Here is a 16,497-nt window from a genome sequence, read left to right on the forward strand (position 1 = left end):
GAAGTGAAGGCGGAGGGGGCATCTGATCAGTGCTTATAGGGCACCTCGTGTGGAACTCAAATGGGTGGGGCCACTCATGGCAGTACGTAGCAACAGGACAAGGGGCGACGGGTAAAAACTGGCACAGAGTTTGGAAACAGTCCCACAAGGACACGAGGAAGAACTTCTTTAGAGTGAGGGTGCCAGAGCACTCAAGACCCGCCTGGACGCGTTCCCGTGACCCGCTGCAGGGAGCGCGCCGCGGCTACACGGCCCCCCCTGCCGGCGGCAGGCACTCACAGCCGGACCGTTCTTCACGGTGCGACGGCAAACGGTGGCTTTAAACCTGCCTTTACAAAGACACGAAGGGGGGAATCTTTTCTAGCCACAGCCTACCTCCGGCTCAAACCGAGCACTTCCGCGCAACCGCCCGCCTCGCCTCAGCCTTCCGAAAAGGACGGAGAGCCGCAGCAGCCCGCGCGAGGCCACGCCTCCGGACGGCGGGCGGGAGTGGCCGAGCACGCGCAGCGCAGGGAGCGTGGCGGCCGGGCGGCGCCGCGATGTTCGTGGCGCGCAGCATCGCGGCGGATCACCGCGACCTCATCCACGATGTCTCCTTCGATTTCCACGGGCGGCGCATGGCCACCTGCTCCAGCGACCAGAGCGTCAAGGTGGGCGCGGCGCCAGGCGGGCCGGGCGGCCGCACGCGGCCTGCGGACGGCGCGGCCATGGCGGGCGGGGCCTGAAACCGCGGCGCACGAGTAGCCTGCGCGAGTCCCGGCTGCGGCACCGCCGTGCTGCGGGGCTGCGCTCCCCTTATGCGGCCTCATGGGCTGCAGCTCCGGCCCGGGCCGCTCCCGTGTGGATACCCACGGGCTGTGCCTCCTTCAGGCCTCATCCGCCGCTGCCCCGCGGGCTCCTCCGTGGCTGCACGGGCAGATCTGCTCCACACGGTGCCCACGGGCAGCAATGGGACAGCCTGCTCCTTTGTGGGCTTCTCCTGGGCTGCAGGGAGCTGCTGCTGCTTGCCTGGAGCTTTTCCTGCCCTCCTTCTGCACTGACCTTGGTGCCTGCAGGGCTGTTCTCTCGCATCTCTCACCCCCCTCTCCCCACTGCTGCTCCATGGTGTTATTTCCCTTTCTAAAATCTGCTCTCCAAGAGCACGCCCAGCATCACTCACGGCTCAGCTCTGGCAGCGGTGGGTCCCTGTTGGAGCAGCTGGAGCTCTGAGCTGACATGGGGCACAGCTGGGCTCTGCTCACAGAATCTGCCCTGCAGCACCCCAGTACCAGAACCCTGCCATGGGAACCCAGTACACAAGCAGACAGCTTCTCTCTGATCACAAACAAAAGAAACAAACAAAACCAACAGCAACAGGAAAAAAGAAAAATCAACCCAGCCCCAAGGAGTAAGCCAACAGCCTTTGATCAGACCGAGAATATAAAACTTGAAGCCTGAAAAGAAAGACAGCAAGATTTAGGTAGAACTTAGAAACCACACCTTTAACAATATAATGTAGCTTTCCAGTTACAACAGTTCTTTATGAGATTCTTAAGAAGCTTTACAGCCATATTGTATTTGATGTACATCCCACTCTCAGCAAATGGGCCCTGCAGAACAGCATTTGCAGCGTTTCATGCTGACAAGATTCCCTCACATCAGGCTGATAAATTGAGAATGGGAGGCTACGTTACTTGTGTGTGGTTCATAGATCAAGTTAGAAATATTAGAAGCAGCAATAAGATCTTTTACCCACTTTGTAACGCTAGATTTGTTTTGTCTGCTGTCTTGCTCTGCCTTGCAGTCACACTCCACAATCTCTGTAGGTCCTCTCCAACAGAACTCTTCTATTCTGTCCGAGGTGATAGCCAGGAGCCACATCAGGGTTTGGGGACCACGTCTGAGCTTGTACCACGGTGAAGACTGCGGTCTGCTGCAGTAAAACAAAGTGATTTGCTCCTGGGATATAATGTATTGAACATGGCCATAATCTGTTTCCTTGCAAGTAATATGTTGCTTACAAATGACAGACTTCACATGATGGTGGATTTTGCAGGCATGTGCCTGTCCTCCACATCTGTAAGAAGGATATTTTCAAAGTTAATCATAGTGTAGTACTGCACCAGGGAGATTTCTCCAGATGAAAACACTCAGTAGTGACTTTTTTTAGTGGCTGTGTTTTTTGTTACTACCTGTTGCACTTACATACAAATTATATGATTGTCTTCTGATTTTTCAATAGGTCTGGGACAAAAGTGAAAATGGGGATTGGCATTGCACTGCAAGCTGGAAGGTTTGTATTAATAGTCATTACACAGTGATACTGTTATTTCTCTCTCTTTTATTTTTTGGTGGAGATATATTTTCACACAGCGGTAGTGTGTGCTTGAGGAGTTGGAAAACAGTACTTTAGCTTTTAATGGAATATTTTCTTGTTTGTATTTTCTTGGCTGTGGGGAGAAAAAGGAATAGGAATGGCTTTTCAACATTGTAACTGACCTCTGTGTTTTTCACCCATAACCTTTCTGAGAACTATATATGGAGTCTGTAGTTGATCAGAGTAATTAGTGCATTCAGCTTCTGACTTATCCTGGAGCTTGTATATAACAGGACCACAGTACAGTAATCCCTATAAAAGAGAGAGCAAGTGAAGCTTTTATATTCCCTTTCTCTAGCAAAAGCGGTGTTCAGTGACCAGGTATGAAAGAGGAGTTTGTTCTGAAGGACAAGCTAAGCAATGCTCTACACATGCTCTAGAAAAGTACAGGCGAGCTAGAAATGGGCATAGTGATGGTTGAAAATGTAAAACAGGGCTGCATCTCCTGTCAAGACAGAATCTTAGTTGGCAACTATTTTTTTGGAACTTAGGATTTTAAAGCAGTAATGAATAATACCTAGAAATGCTAGGTGAGATACTTTAGAGCTCTTACTTCTGCTTTACAGCAGGAAGTCACAAAAGTGTATGGAAAACCCTTCATGCTCCCTTGCAGTCGTGTGTTTCTCTGAACTGTTGCACTTTGTGTTATCTTGCAGACGCACAGCGGCTCTGTGTGGCGTGTGACGTGGGCCCATCCTGAGTTCGGGCAGGTCCTGGCCTCCTGCTCTTTTGATAGAACAGCAGCTGTGTGGGAAGAAATAGTGGGAGAATCCAATGATAAACTCCGAGGCCAGAGTCACTGGGTAAGATTTTAACATATAAATTTAGCTTTTACATGTGCCCAGAAAAACAGATTTGCTGTGCCTCATTGATTTGTTTGCTTATTGTAATGGGCTGAAGTTTTAAACTGTTTGAACTCCAGAATTACACAGAAGACATTAAGTTGTTGAAAATTCCATGTACTGGACATCTGAGTTTGCAACATATTTGCTATTTCTGAAACAGAGTTTTCTTCTTTAATGTGGTATCCTTGACTTTATGTTTTGTTAATTTGTGGCAATGTTCCAATGTAGGAGTACTTTCATGACATTTGGACAGACAGCTAAATGGCAACATTCAGGCCAGTTAAGCGTCACTTAATATTGGTTTAATTAGGTGTTCCTCTGCAAACCTGAATCCCATACACGATAGAACTGAAGTTGTAGGTATTTTGTTCTTTATTCATCTGAAACCATCCTGTGCCATTCTTTTTCCTCTTTGAGACAGTAGCTCAGGTTTGGAGAACAAAACATTTTGCTCAGAAGTAGATTTTCTGGATAGCGTTTCACAGAGGGAATTTCTATGTGTAAACAGATTTTTTTTGCAGACACTCAATCTTATAGATCTCAGTATACTGTTCCTCCGGTACTATATTCTGCCTTCAGTTATCTGCAATTTTCTACTTTCCACTAAAGCTTTCTAAGTGTGTGACTGAGCAGAGTCAGGTTGTTGGAACCTGTGGCATCCAGCGGGGTATGGAAGCTGATTTCATGTGCAGGAGGCTGTACTGATCTGTAGTTTTCAGGTCAAGCTCATGCTTTCTTGACAAGAAAAGAGAAAGCTTGGAACCAAAAGTATTTACTTCTTTTGTCCTTTTTCACTCTAGATAACTTTCCTATCAAACGTCTGCTGTATTCTCCCATTCCCTTCTCAGAAGTACTTGTTCAGACACTTCTGTTGGGAAATCCCCATGGTCAGTTTCAGTAGCACTGAGATTAGAAAGCAGCGTTGTTAGGGATGGCAGTTGATACTGTCAGCACTATGTATGAAGAGGACACATTCAAACTGCCTGTGGCCAATGCATTTGTATTTTATGCTTCTGTTCTTTTTTTTTCTTTCATTCTGAAGTTTAATCAAAACAACTTCTGTTGTTCTCAAAACTTTGATATCACAGTGTGCGTGTCCCTGCTCCAAGTGTGTGCAGTGCAGTGTCCATTTTTCTATTGAGTCTATCGATAAAGTTATTCTCGTTCTGGATGGAAGAAATACATGATGCTATGAAGTGGTGTTGTCAGACTTCCACTGCCTTCTGGGCAAGGGGAAAAAAGTCAACAAATTACAAAATGCATTTTTGATGGAGACATCCAAGAATTTCTGCCTTTCTTTTGCAGGTAAAGAGGACCACTCTGGTAGACAGTAGGACATCTGTTACAGATGTGAAGTTTGCTCCCAAGCATATGGGTCTTATGTTAGCAACTTGCTCAGCAGATGGCGTTGTAAGGATTTATGAAGCCCCAGATGTGATGAATCTCAGTCAGTGGTCACTGCAGCATGAAATCTCATGTAAGCTAAGCTGCAGTTGCATTTCGTGGAATCCTTCTAGGTACGTAAATAAAACCATAGGTTTTGCCTTATAACTGTGTAAGCAGAAGATCTGAAGAGTTAGTTCTGGAAGTGTTACAGAATGTCTTTTGTCCCATGAGGTTGTATTCCTAAACTTAATTTTACAAGCAGTAATTAACAAGCTCAAGAACTGCAATGTGCTTTTTTTGTCCCACAAAACTTACCTGAGTTTCCTAAGGAAAAGTGTTTATAAAGAGACCGTTCCCATGTTTTTGCTTCAGGAAGTTGTCACAATAGGTAATAATTTGGACAACTCTACAAGGACACGCACCCTTGGCAATTCTAGGAACCACAGGCTTTGCTAACACAAAGTCTAAGGGTTGTATTGTTCCTTTAGTTGTATTTTCAGGGGCTCAGTGATGTATTTAACCTACTTGGACAGAAAGAGATCAGAGGAATGCGATGGTTGGTTTATCCCCACCCTAAAGAATATATAAGTAATCTATCCCCACCATGAAGAATATATAAGTAATCTGTCCCAGAGGTTCAGAGTACAAGCTTTATCTCTACATCACCCTAGGAAATTGTGTTAAAAGTCGATTTAAAAACTAGTACTCATATATATGCTTACCTTTTGTAATTGGCTTTCCAAAACCTGAATGAAACCCTCCTAAATCAGTCACTGAGAATCATTGGATGCAGATTGTGCTATATTCCTTAAAGCAAGTATTTCACTGCAAATGCTTAAATGAATTTAATCCTGATGTCTGGGAGCATGTGTCATCCTGAACGAAATTGCCAAATTGTGTTCCTTAGTGTTTTATCTTTATTTGTTGTATGAAGTAGACATTCAAGACAACAGAATTGAGGTAGTACTGATAACTATGAATAACACTTTGTATTTCTTTCTAGGCAACCTTTTTGTTTTATTTACAAATATGTCTTAAATTTTGGAGATGGCTTGTGAAATAATTATTAACAGAATTCACATCTTTTTACTTCCAGCTCCAGAGCACATTCTCCGATGATAGCTGTAGGAAGTGATGACAACAGTCCAAATATATTGGCTAAAGTTCAAATTTATGAATACAATGAAAATACCAGGTATGCTAAATAACAATATATGTGGGATCTTAGAATAGCTTGTGAATGTCTGGCCTTCTGTTTCATTCCTGTTGTTGCTCATGAAGTCATGAAGAGGAGTGGGAAATAATACTCCTCGCTTTTGTCTGCAAGACTTTGGGCAGGAGAGACACCTCAAAATGCAAACAAATGTCAAAGAAAACGGCAGATTTTTATAGTTTTGTTCTATCTCAGTACAGAAATTCCAGTATTCTACTGGCATTTTAAAGGGAGAGTTGCTTTTATGCTTCTGAAAGTTTCTGTGCTTAGTTTTGCACAAGGAATCAGTAGGACTAAAGTTGGAAGTTTGAATTATGGCTGAACTAGAAACTGTTTTGTTCAAGGTAACAATAAAAATGGTTCTAAGATCATATTTATAGTGATAGAAAGTCCTGTGAGTTTACTACCAGTCAGTAGCAGTTGGGAGTTAAGTTAGGAGTTCAGAACCAGAAAATGCACGCAGAACCACTTTCAATTAGTGGATGACAGATTGTGTTTCATTCAGCTTGACTGCTGTGTGAATGGTTCCAAGGTGTTTTGTGAGCTTATTCCTGACTTCACACTACGTTCTTTGTGCATTAACAACACAAAAATTTGTTGCAACTCACCCTGTGGTAAATAAGAAAATGAAATATATTGCTGTACAGCAAAGGAGGCAGGTAGTAGCCTGCTTATAAGCACAAGCTATTTACTAAGTTTCTGGAGTAGAAATTCCTCTTCAGATTTGTGAATGAAGGAATTTTTTACGTTTTCTTCCATCTATTGACAGAAATGTTCTTTGTACAGGAATCTGTGCTTTGTTCTGTGATTTACTATTACAATCAGATTAATGCTTGGAAGTGGGATACAGGAGTGTAACAGCAAAGGAACCAGCGTGGATAGGATGGTATTTCAAAGGAAAAGTAAAGGTGCTCACCTGCCTCTGAAGATCTAGGCTTGTAGGGAAGACTCCACAAGGGAGAGACATCCAATCAGAGATTCTTCCCTAGAGGCAGTCAGCCCTTAAATGAGGTCTAAGAGAGATGCAGCCAGGCTCCACCCCTTCCAGTCACACAGCTGAATTGCCTTCACCTGTGCTCCCAGAGCTAACCCAGTCCTTTCCCCAGGTGATCATTCAGTGGTTCAGGCCATGACTTAACAGTTCCCTTGCGTTTAGTGTTATGATACTAGTAGTTGATGTATCTGTTGTATTCACTTTCTGAAGAAATCAGCTTGTAATTATTAGTTGGAATGTAATTTATGTTAAACAATTACAGCTTTGCATTGTCGTGTATCCTGACTAACCCCCTTTTCTCTGTTCTGTTCGCTTTACGTAATTAGTGGCCCTGGCAGTTTTAGTGGCGCTAATGGTTAATTTTTCACACCCTACAGGAAATATGCAAAAGCAGAAGCTCTGATGACAGTCACAGATCCTGTGCACGATATTGCATTTGCTCCAAATCTGGGAAGATCCTTTCACATCTTAGCTGTGGCAACCAAAGATGTACGAATTTTCACACTAAAACCTCTAAGGTGAGCTTAAAAGCAAGACTGCAACACTGTTCAGTATGATATGGTACATACTGTAGAGTCTTTCTTAGTAGTATCTGAGATGCAAAGGATGTAATTAAATTTATTTTAGCAGCCTGTTTTTTTAAGATGATAAGATTGTGAGCAAAACATCAGTTCTGTCTGAATATCTCTTTATACTTCTAATCTGTTATACAGCTAAGTACTTTTCTAGAAGGATATAGACATCTTTTTGTCGTTGCGTTCAAGCCAGAACTTGGAGCAGTTGTGTGCAGAACTGTCACGTCTCTCTTTAACAGGAAAGAATTGACTTCATCTGGAGGATTAACAAAATTTGAAATTCATATCGTGGCTCAGTTTGACAATCACAATTCCCAGGTGTGGCGAGTCAGCTGGAACATCACGGGCACAGTGCTGGCCTCCTCCGGCGATGACGGCTGTGTTAGGCTTTGGAAGGGTAAGAGCTCTGCGGGTCTCCTGCTTGAAGTGCATCGGCTTTGTGCCACGCTGAATGTATGGGAGGAAGTATTTTTGGAGTGAAAGGTTTTTAGATCGGTGAATGATAGGTTTTTGCACTGACATTTCAGATAAAAGGAAATAAGGTGCTGGAACATGGGACTGATTGAAGTTTCTGCAAATAGTTGTTACTGTACTATATTTGGTAATCTCAAATCTCTTGTTTTACCAGATCACATCTGTGTAAAATTGTCGCCATTTAGAACTAACTTGTATTGAGTTGTTGTCTTTGCCTGCTGCCAAACCCAGAAAAACTGTATTCTGTTAAAGCAGCACTCAGGCAATCTGGCTTTTTTTTTCCCCTTGAGCTTTTTCATATTTCTGTTTAAATTTCAAGAAGCAGCAACAAAACTCAGTGGCAGTTTCCTCATCCATTCTCAGTAGTTTCTCAGCTTTTTATTAAAACTTTATTAAGGACAAAGCAAACCCACTCTTACTACAGAACAAAACCGAGGTTTAAATAACGGATAGGCAGAGAACGCCAAGCAGCTAAAGGACCACATATTCACCTACTCAGAATACATATGTTGATGCTGAAGTACAATTCTAATTCACACCAGACGCCTAGCAGTTGAAGTATCATGACTGTACCAAAAGCTGAGTTTCAGAGTCCAAACTAACAGTTTCTATCTGCGTACATTTGCAGCTAATTACATGGACAACTGGAAGTGCACTGGTATACTGAAAGGTAACGGGAGTCCAGTCAATGGTAGTTCCCAGCAGGGAATTTTTAACGCCTCTCTAGGTTCAGCCAATACAAGCCTACAGAATTCACTAAATGGATCATCTGCCAGCAGGTAGGCTAACTGGTAAAGAGACTGGATCTCAGCAAATACTTTCTTCTCTGAATCTTCGTTTCACTTTGTTTTCATGTCTTGTATTCTTTTAAAGTGTGGTGTCATTTATTGCACGAATACTCCTGCAAGCTGTTCTGGCCTTGCTCTGTGTTTGTGTCTGTTACACTGGTAGTAAGAGGAATTACCTTATCAATAAGCAATGGTAGCAGTGGTTTTTACTTTTAGTTTTTTCGCTTTCTTAAAAAGTCTTTCCTGAAGTAGTTTTGATCCAGGAGAAAATTGATCGTACTGCTCTGTAACTGCCATTTAGATGCATGTATAAAAGTTAAGCAAAAATACCAGCAACAAATTCTGGTTTTGACTGGGACAATGCAGCAGGATGGAAGGAGGAAAAGACACTTTATAGCATAGGACTTCAACAATCATAGGCTGGTGTTTGTTCATTTTACTTGCATTTTTGCAGGTGTAACATCATTTGAGTAAAAATTTTGGGTTTTCTTAATCTTCCTTATTCAAATGGAATTCTTACTGCTTTCTAAATTGTTTTTATTCTTTAATAATTGCTACTAAATAGGTAAATTAAACTGCCTTAACCAAAACCAGTTTTTAATTTGTGTACACTAAACTCTAGAAATTACTGGGTCCTGCACTTGTAAGGTGAAGTGAGTACAGTGCTTTACAGGATGTGTGCTGTATAAGGGCTTGGTGTGACCAAATTCCACAGCAGAAACTTCCAGGTTATTTAGCCAGCTTTATTTGTTTTTCCCCAGATGCCTTCATTTCCATCCATGTACAGCTACCAATACGAATATTTTTCTTTTAATTTAAAATGCTCATCTGTGAAGTACTAGAATAGGTTTTGGAGTGTTGCTATTCCCCTTTCTACCACCCCTGGGCGGTTCTGGCAGTTCAGGATGGCAGTTCTGGCTTCCAAATCCATAGCTCCATTGAAGAGAGAAGGGCATTCACATTTCCTCACAAGATAAATGGAAAGCAAGAGGTGATTATGGGACAAGCCTTCAAAAAGAAAGGAAGCCAAAATTATATTGGTCGTCTGGTTCCAATTGCTACCTATTGTGTAGCAAAAAGTGCAGGAATTATTCCCATCTTGGACATGGGATATCAAACGCTATGCAGCTGTAAGTGGTTTGGACTCCTGCAGGAAGGAGATACAGGCCATTTTATACCTCTTCAGTACGGGGGTGGATCCATAATCTCCTAATCTGAGCCATACTGCCTGAAAGACACCCAAACCCCACTGCAATGGTGGTGGCTCTCTCCTTTATGTTGATAGGAAGCCACCATGAAACTGAAACTTGTACTGTTGTTTTAGACTTCCTCCATTGCTCTGTGTTTTGAAATTTAGATATTGGGACTCACTTTTGGTTACAGAATGAAGCCTATGGCTGTGGAATTTTAAGAATATGTCCTAGGATGGGACATATTCATAGTAAGGTGCACTTAACGCGTTTTCTGTTTTAATCATGTTGGCATGAACTGCGAAAACGTAGTTGCTAACTTTTTTTTTAGCCATTAACATTTTTAAAAAAGATTTATGTACTGACATTTGACTAAATTGGTATGCTACACGATCTACTTCGACTGTAACCACAAACGTGATGTTTTGGTGTTCATATGTTTAAACATGTAAGGTAGCTAAGGCATAGGTACATCTGGATCTCTGGAAAACTGCTAAAACACGGTCACCAAAGTGGGTTCTCAGCCAAAATAGTTTTTAAATGGATGATACAGGATTGTTGGAAAAGAGTTGGCAGGGTGATACTGTTATGCTGATATAATTGTATATGTCTGGATTTGTGATACAATTTCCCTTCTCCATCTGTATTATGTCCTTTTTAACAGAAAGCAGAGCTGATACCAAGCTAACTGGAGTAACTTTGATGTTTTGCTGCTTGTTGCATGCACACAGGAATGGAAAATGAACTCCTTTTTCCCCTCCCCAACGCCGTTTGACCTCTCCCAAGACACCAGCAGCCTGCTAACTACTAAACGCTATTCCAAAAACCTTTTTAAACTACGTTGTGTACTTTTTTTGTACTAGGCCGCACAGTTTGATACTGTTGAAACTCCTGATAGAAAAAATACTAGGAGAGGCTTTTTGTTTAAAAAAAAAAAAAAATCAAAAGAAAAAAAACTTCCATCAGAACAGTTTCTTAAAATAACTTGTCGAGTGAGCCAGTTCTTGAGCAAAACTGAAAATCTTGTCCTTGGTTGGGATGGGAGGAGGGAAGTGACCATTAAAGTAGCTTTCATTAAAATTGTTTTGATAACTGCTGTGTTTTACATTTCATGGTGTTTAACACTTGACTGAGATTCCTTAACATCACAAGTTTGTAACTGCTTTGTAATATATGCAACTGTTAGTTTTAAAGGAAAAATTGTGCTTTGACAATTGTACAGATGGTAGCTTTTGATAGTTTGGTATTTCTTCATTTATAACTTAGTATGACTTAAAATATGTTTTTTGTAAGTGCTGTCAAGCTTGCTTCATCCTGACTGGGACGCATATGTTTTCTGATGTGTTTGTATGTTCCTATGGCAATGATTCCATGCGTAACTAAAATTCTGAGCGTACTGTCCTAAATAATGCAAACGTTTGAGCCATATGAAAGTTGAAACCAAAATGCAGCATGTTGTGGATTGTCCGTAATTTCACAAGTGTACAGCTGTTCTTTTAGGCAAGTCCACAGAACTGTAAACAATATAGATAACACCTGTAGGTATCTAATGTAGTTATACTAAAACACACAAATATTACGGGTAAGTTCTAATAAAAATGGCAGAAAAATGACATGGAGTGCTGTAATTCTGAGTTCTGGATTCACCAGGAAGCTGAAATTGATCCTGAGTATTTTGCGGAAATACGTAAATAGACACAAAGATTGTACTTCGCTGAAAGCAGTTATCCTCTGTAAATGTATACTATTAAATTTAAACTACTGTAAAAGCTATACAATGTTTTTATGTCTATTCTGGAAGTCCCACGAAGTTCATCTGAGTTAGATGCATATGCAGAAAATGTACGTACCTGGTTTTTTAATGTATAACTTGTGTCGCAAATGGAGCGTTGCTAAAAGCTGTTAACATCACAGGAATTCTGGGAGAGTGAAAGCATGTTCATAGCTGTGTTATGAAATTCTTTTGATTTCCAAAGCAGTTTGTTCATTCTGCAAGATGGGTACTACAATTATTATTACAGCATTCTTTCTATGATTTTCAGGGGAAAACTTTTTTTCCTTAAAGGACAGTTTCCAGATTTGTCTTGTTTTGAATTACAAGCCTTGATTTCTGCTATTATGTTCTATTGGTTTTGGCATGGATATACTAAAGCTTTTTTTTTTTTGTTTTCCAGCATGTCTTTTCTCCCCTTTGGTTCTCCTTGTATTTACTGCCTTTCTCTTTTTTCTTGTTTTTGTTTTGTTTTGTTTTGTTTTGTTTTTGTTTTGGTGTTTTGTTCCTGTCTTAATTGTTTCAGGTATTTCTTTCCCCCTCTGGATTCCCCACGGGCTGGATCGAGATGGTCCAGTCATGCCCAGCTCCTTCCTCCTCCTCCTCTGATAGAGCACTCTTGCGATGCTGACACTGCCAACCTCCAGTATCCTCACCCTCGCAGACGATGTGTATCTCGGCCTCTTAATCTATTACCTGAGAATGAAGGGGTTTAACATGTTACTTTGAATAAACGTTGAAGGGCCTTATACTGATGGTTGTGAATGCTTCCATTTCTGGCTGCTTGTGTGTTCCTTCTCTCCTACAGAAGATTTTAAAAATTTGGGGTCTTCATGCATGTTTTGCAAAACAAACTGCAATATTTGGAACAGTCATTTGTGTGCATCAAAGGAACATGTTAATCGGTAGGCTTTCAACTGTGGCAACACATGCAGACGTGAGCCATGAGCTGCTAATGGAGTAGCCAACTTCAAAGTGCCTGCCCTGGTTTTTTTTTCTTTTCTTTTGTTTTTGGAATCAGTTTATTGTGACCTTGAATTTTTTCTTTTATATATTGCACTGAGAAATGTGAAATGTATTCTCAAAATTAAACATACCTTCAAGAAGTGGTTGAATAATTAAAGGATGATGTTTGATCAACTCGTAAAAGAAACAAAACCATTCCTGTGTATACTGCAGCAAAATGCAATTTGGAATGTTGGGTTACTTTAAAAAAATTTTCCATCTTGCTGTATAAATATTTAAATTTTATAATTGTGGTTGACTAATAAACTTATTTTAAAAGGTGTGTTAGTATGCCTTTTCTTGGAATGGTGTGGAGCTATTTCATAAGGTGGAGGTGGTGGAGTCACCGTCCCTGGCAGTGTTCAAGAGGCGCCTGGATGAGGAGCTACCAGAGATGGTTTAGTAGCTTGTGGTACTAATAGCAATGGGAGAGTGGTTGGACTAGATGATCTTGCAGGTCGTTTCCAACCTTGTGATTCTGTGATTCATAACCAGTGTGAGATTTTGGATTCAGATGTCTGTTCTCCTGTATTTGGGTGAAAGAAGCCATGCCAAGGGAATTGAGACTGTTCAGTCTGGAGAAAGAGAAGGCTCAGTGGAGACCTTATTGCTCTCTACAGAGACCTGAAGGGAGGGAGTGGTGAGGTGAGGGTTGGGCTCTTCTCCCAGGTAGCAGTGGTAGGATGAGGGAAGATTTAGGTTGGGTATTAGGAAAAAAATCTGCCCAGAAAGAGTGGTGAGGCAGTGGCACAGGCTGCCCAGGGAGGTGGTGGAGTCACCGTCCCTGGATGTGTTCAAAAACTGTGTGGATGTGGCACTGAGGGACATGGTTAGTGGGCATGGTGCGATGGGCTGACGGCTGTACCAGATGGTCTTACTGGTCTTTTCCAACCTTGATGATTCTATAAGTCTATTACATGACTATTTGGTTCTATTTTCAGAAGATTGGAGAACATTTTAGGTACATATATGTACCTTTATGTACCGATCGGCTAGAAAATGTTGAACTATTCCAGTAATTTAACACATGGGAGACAAGCTGTTATCACATACAAATTTTTCCAGTTCTTTGGTAACCTTAATAATTCTATGATTTCACGGTCTCGTTTCATTGTTTCTGCAATCCCCAGACCAGGAATATAACTTCAGGATAAGTGGATTGTAAGACCTGAATGACAGCAGCACTCTCCTGACAGTGATCAAAGTGATACGTGTGGAGAACAGGACCTTCTCACCCTCTGCTTACAAAACAACGTGGCTTTTATGCTTCAAAACTGAAATCAGACCTTCCACGGGCTGTATGGAATCTGCTTACTACCCTACCTCAATAAGACAAAGCGTCTCGCATAGCAACAGTACGGCACGAGTACATCGCTATCGCAAGCACCGCAACAGCGCTCCTGGGCCCTCGCTGCGAGAGCAACACCCGCCCCTCCCGCCTAACGGCCGCCGCGGACACCGCCGCGCCGCAATCCCCTCGCCCAATCAGCTCTCCGTTCTCCAACCTTCTACTTTCCGAGTGCCCCGACCGCCAATCGCTGTCTCTCACTGCTGCTCGCTCCGTCCTCCCCCATCTATTGGCTGAAGGCGGGGCGGGGCGAAGCGCGCGCGCGGGCTTCCCGCCAGGGCCATTAGGGGTGGCGTTCCCGCTGCGCTCCGGGTGAGCTGGGGGCAGCTTCTCGGCCCGCAGGGGGGCGCCGTGGTGCGGGGGGTCGGGCCGGCCCTAGCGGCGGTTTGAAGTTTTGGCGGTTGGGCGGCGTCCGGCGCTGGCGTTCGGCTCCTTCCGCTGCCCGCTCCCAGGAAAGAGGCGGCGGGACGCGGGGAAAGGGGTCCCGGCCTGCGAGCTGGTGAGCATGGGGGGCCGCCGGGTGCGGCTCGGGCCGGGTCCGGGGGGTGGGGGTTCGTGTGGAGCGCTGAAGAAGCCGAGCCGGGGCCTCCCGGCTCGAGCTGTGACGGCAGCCGATCGCGTCACGGAACTCGCGGCTCCCCAGGTGGCTCCTGCTGCTGTTGGGGCAGTGCCGGAGGGCGGTCTCGCTCCGAGCAGCTTTGCGGGCTAAATATAGGCTGGCACCCCGAGCGGCGTCGGCGCTGCGGCTGGCGGGGAACGGCTCTTTTTAGGAAGTCGGAGGGGGCGGTAACAGAAGCGCCCGAAAGGTTTGCAGAGGGGGAATTGTGATCGATTCTAAAACGTGTATGTGAGCCGAGCGGGGCAGTGGCCAAGCGGCACTGGCCGCTGTGTTTGGGCAGCGTTTGTGAAATTGTTACCGTGACGTAGGTAACCGTGTGCTCTTTTGCTTCCAGATGCTGCTGGACCAGGGCTGACTGTTGCCAGCAGGGTATTGCTTTAGGCAGATTGCGCAGCACGATGGAAAGCTTCCGAAACATTGCTGATGAGACCTTTCCCAGCTTCCTGGGCAGTTCACTGAATAGCAGTGCCAGCATCCTTGTGGAAAATGTCACCATCTCCTCCAACCCCGGTTTACCTGTTGCAGCGTCAACTGTTGCCAAGAACAAAGCAGGCCATGACAGCAGGTGAGGCCCTCGTTTAATTCTACTTAGTAATTCCACTTAATAATCTTACTAGCTGTCTGGTTTGACCCATTTAATTTGGAAAGGAAAAACTACCATCACTTATTATTACACTGCTTAGTAATCAGTAGTGGCTGTTTGTAATAGCAATGAAAAATCTGGGTGAGGTTTGTAACTCATAATGTAGTTAGCTTTCCATTAAAGTTATTCTTCAAAGGAGTAATTTGGCTTTTAGAATGAAAAGATAACAGTACTTGAAGGGAGCATGTAAACAGGAGGGGGAATGGCTGTTTATTAGGGTGGATAGTGATAGGACAAGGGGGAATGGTTTTAACTAAGATGAGGTTTAGGTTAGATATTAGGAGGAAGTTTTTCACACAGAGGGTGGTGACACACTGGAACAGGCTGCCCAAGGAGGTTGTGGATGCCCCATCCCTGGAGGCATTCAAGGCCAGGCTGGATGTGGCTCTGGGCAGCCTGGTCTGGTGGTTGGTGACCCTGTACATAGCAGGGGGGGGTTGAAACTAGATGATTGTTGTGGTTCTTTTCAACCCAGGCCATTCTATGATTGTATGAACAATTGAGCATAATTTCATTTTTTACCTTGAGTATACTCTAGCCATTCGGAGAATATATTTAAAAAACGTGGGTACTATGTTAACCTACCTAAATCTCTCACATTTTAGAAAGGTAATGTAAGTAGAGACACCAGCTAAATTTTAATACAATGTATAATGATTTGTTCAACAAGGGTTAAAACCAACAGTAACAACTGAAACCTTTGTTTATATCACTGCTGTCCCATGTGACTTTATATGCAGTAAGGTCAGACCGTTAAGGCCTGTCTTCAGAAGTGCGCATTCCAAAAGTGGCAGTAGCCAAAGAGAATAAGAACATGCTCGCTCTCTTAAGAACTTGAAGAGAAGGAGCCTCAAGAAAGACATTATTGCTCACTACAACTTGTAACTCCCTGAAAGGAAGTTGTGGTGAGGGCTGGCCTCTTCTCCCAGGTAGCAGCAATAGGATGAGATGGAATGGCCTGAAGTTGCACCAGGGGAAGTTCAGGTTGGATATGAAGAAAAATTTCTTCTCAGAGCAGTGAGGCAGTGGCACAGGCTGCCCTGGGAGGTGGTGCAGTCACCATCCCTTGAGGTGTTCAAGAACTGTGTGGATGTGGCACTGAGGTTCGTGGTTAGTGGGCATGGTGATGTTGATTTGTGATTGGACTGGACGGTCTTAATGATCATCCTTAATGAGTCTGTGATCCTATTTTCAGAAGATCAGAGAATGTTCTGGGTACCAAAACGTACCTTCTATACAGATTGGCAAGAAAATGCAGAACTACTCAAGTAATTCAACACGTGGGAGATT

The 16,497-nt window shown here is 43.3% G+C and overlaps 2 protein-coding genes across 4 annotated transcripts in view; both read left to right on the plus strand.

The window, feature by feature from the left end:
* The first annotated feature begins 517 nt into the window (after positions 1 to 517).
* On the plus strand, positions 518 to 12,341 carry SEH1L (SEH1 like nucleoporin). Of its 2 annotated transcripts, none has more exons than XM_042808859.1 (9): positions 518 to 650; positions 2,222 to 2,272; positions 3,013 to 3,159; positions 4,507 to 4,718; positions 5,684 to 5,782; positions 7,172 to 7,312; positions 7,609 to 7,766; positions 8,472 to 8,622; positions 12,119 to 12,341. In XM_042808859.1, the coding sequence occupies exons 1-9, from the start codon at positions 540 to 542 to the stop codon at positions 12,306 to 12,308; spliced, it is 1,260 nt and encodes a 419-aa protein (XP_042664793.1). In that variant the 5' UTR covers positions 518 to 539; the 3' UTR covers positions 12,309 to 12,341. The 2 variants fall into 2 exon arrangements, with proteins under 2 accessions (XP_042664793.1, XP_042664794.1); XM_042808860.1 differs by lacking the exon at positions 12,119 to 12,341 and adding an exon at positions 10,486 to 11,594.
* Positions 12,342 to 14,360: 2,019 nt separating this feature from the next.
* The window catches only part of CEP192 (centrosomal protein 192), a 56,738-nt gene continuing 54,601 nt past the window's right edge, over positions 14,361 to 16,497 (plus strand). For both annotated transcript variants that reach the window (XM_042808675.1, XM_042808676.1), the window contains exons 1-2: positions 14,361 to 14,444; positions 14,899 to 15,129. In XM_042808675.1, the coding sequence (XP_042664609.1) occupies positions 14,963 to 15,129 (167 nt within the window). In that variant the 5' untranslated portion in view covers positions 14,361 to 14,444; positions 14,899 to 14,962. The remainder of the gene's footprint in view (positions 14,445 to 14,898; positions 15,130 to 16,497) is intronic.

The sequence above is a fragment of the Centrocercus urophasianus genome, unplaced genomic scaffold (assembly GCF_019232065.1).
Source record: "Centrocercus urophasianus isolate 14NV4802_14NV808 unplaced genomic scaffold, USGS_Curo_1.0 seq_11, whole genome shotgun sequence".
Taxonomy (NCBI): Eukaryota; Metazoa; Chordata; class Aves; order Galliformes; family Phasianidae; genus Centrocercus; species Centrocercus urophasianus.

What these genes read in the sequence shown, in the direction of transcription:
- SEH1L (XM_042808859.1), top strand. Translation starts at nt 540, where the DNA reads ATGTTCGTGGCGCGCAGCATCGCGGCGGATCACCGCGACCTCATCCAC. An exon ending in ATTGCACTGCAAGCTGGAAG is followed by an intron (nt 2,273 to 3,012) that starts GTTTGTATTAAT and finishes GTTATCTTGCAG; the next exon opens with ACGCACAGCGGCTCTGTGTG. An exon ending in GAATACAATGAAAATACCAG is followed by an intron (nt 5,783 to 7,171) that starts GTATGCTAAATA and finishes CACACCCTACAG; the next exon opens with GAAATATGCAAAAGCAGAAG.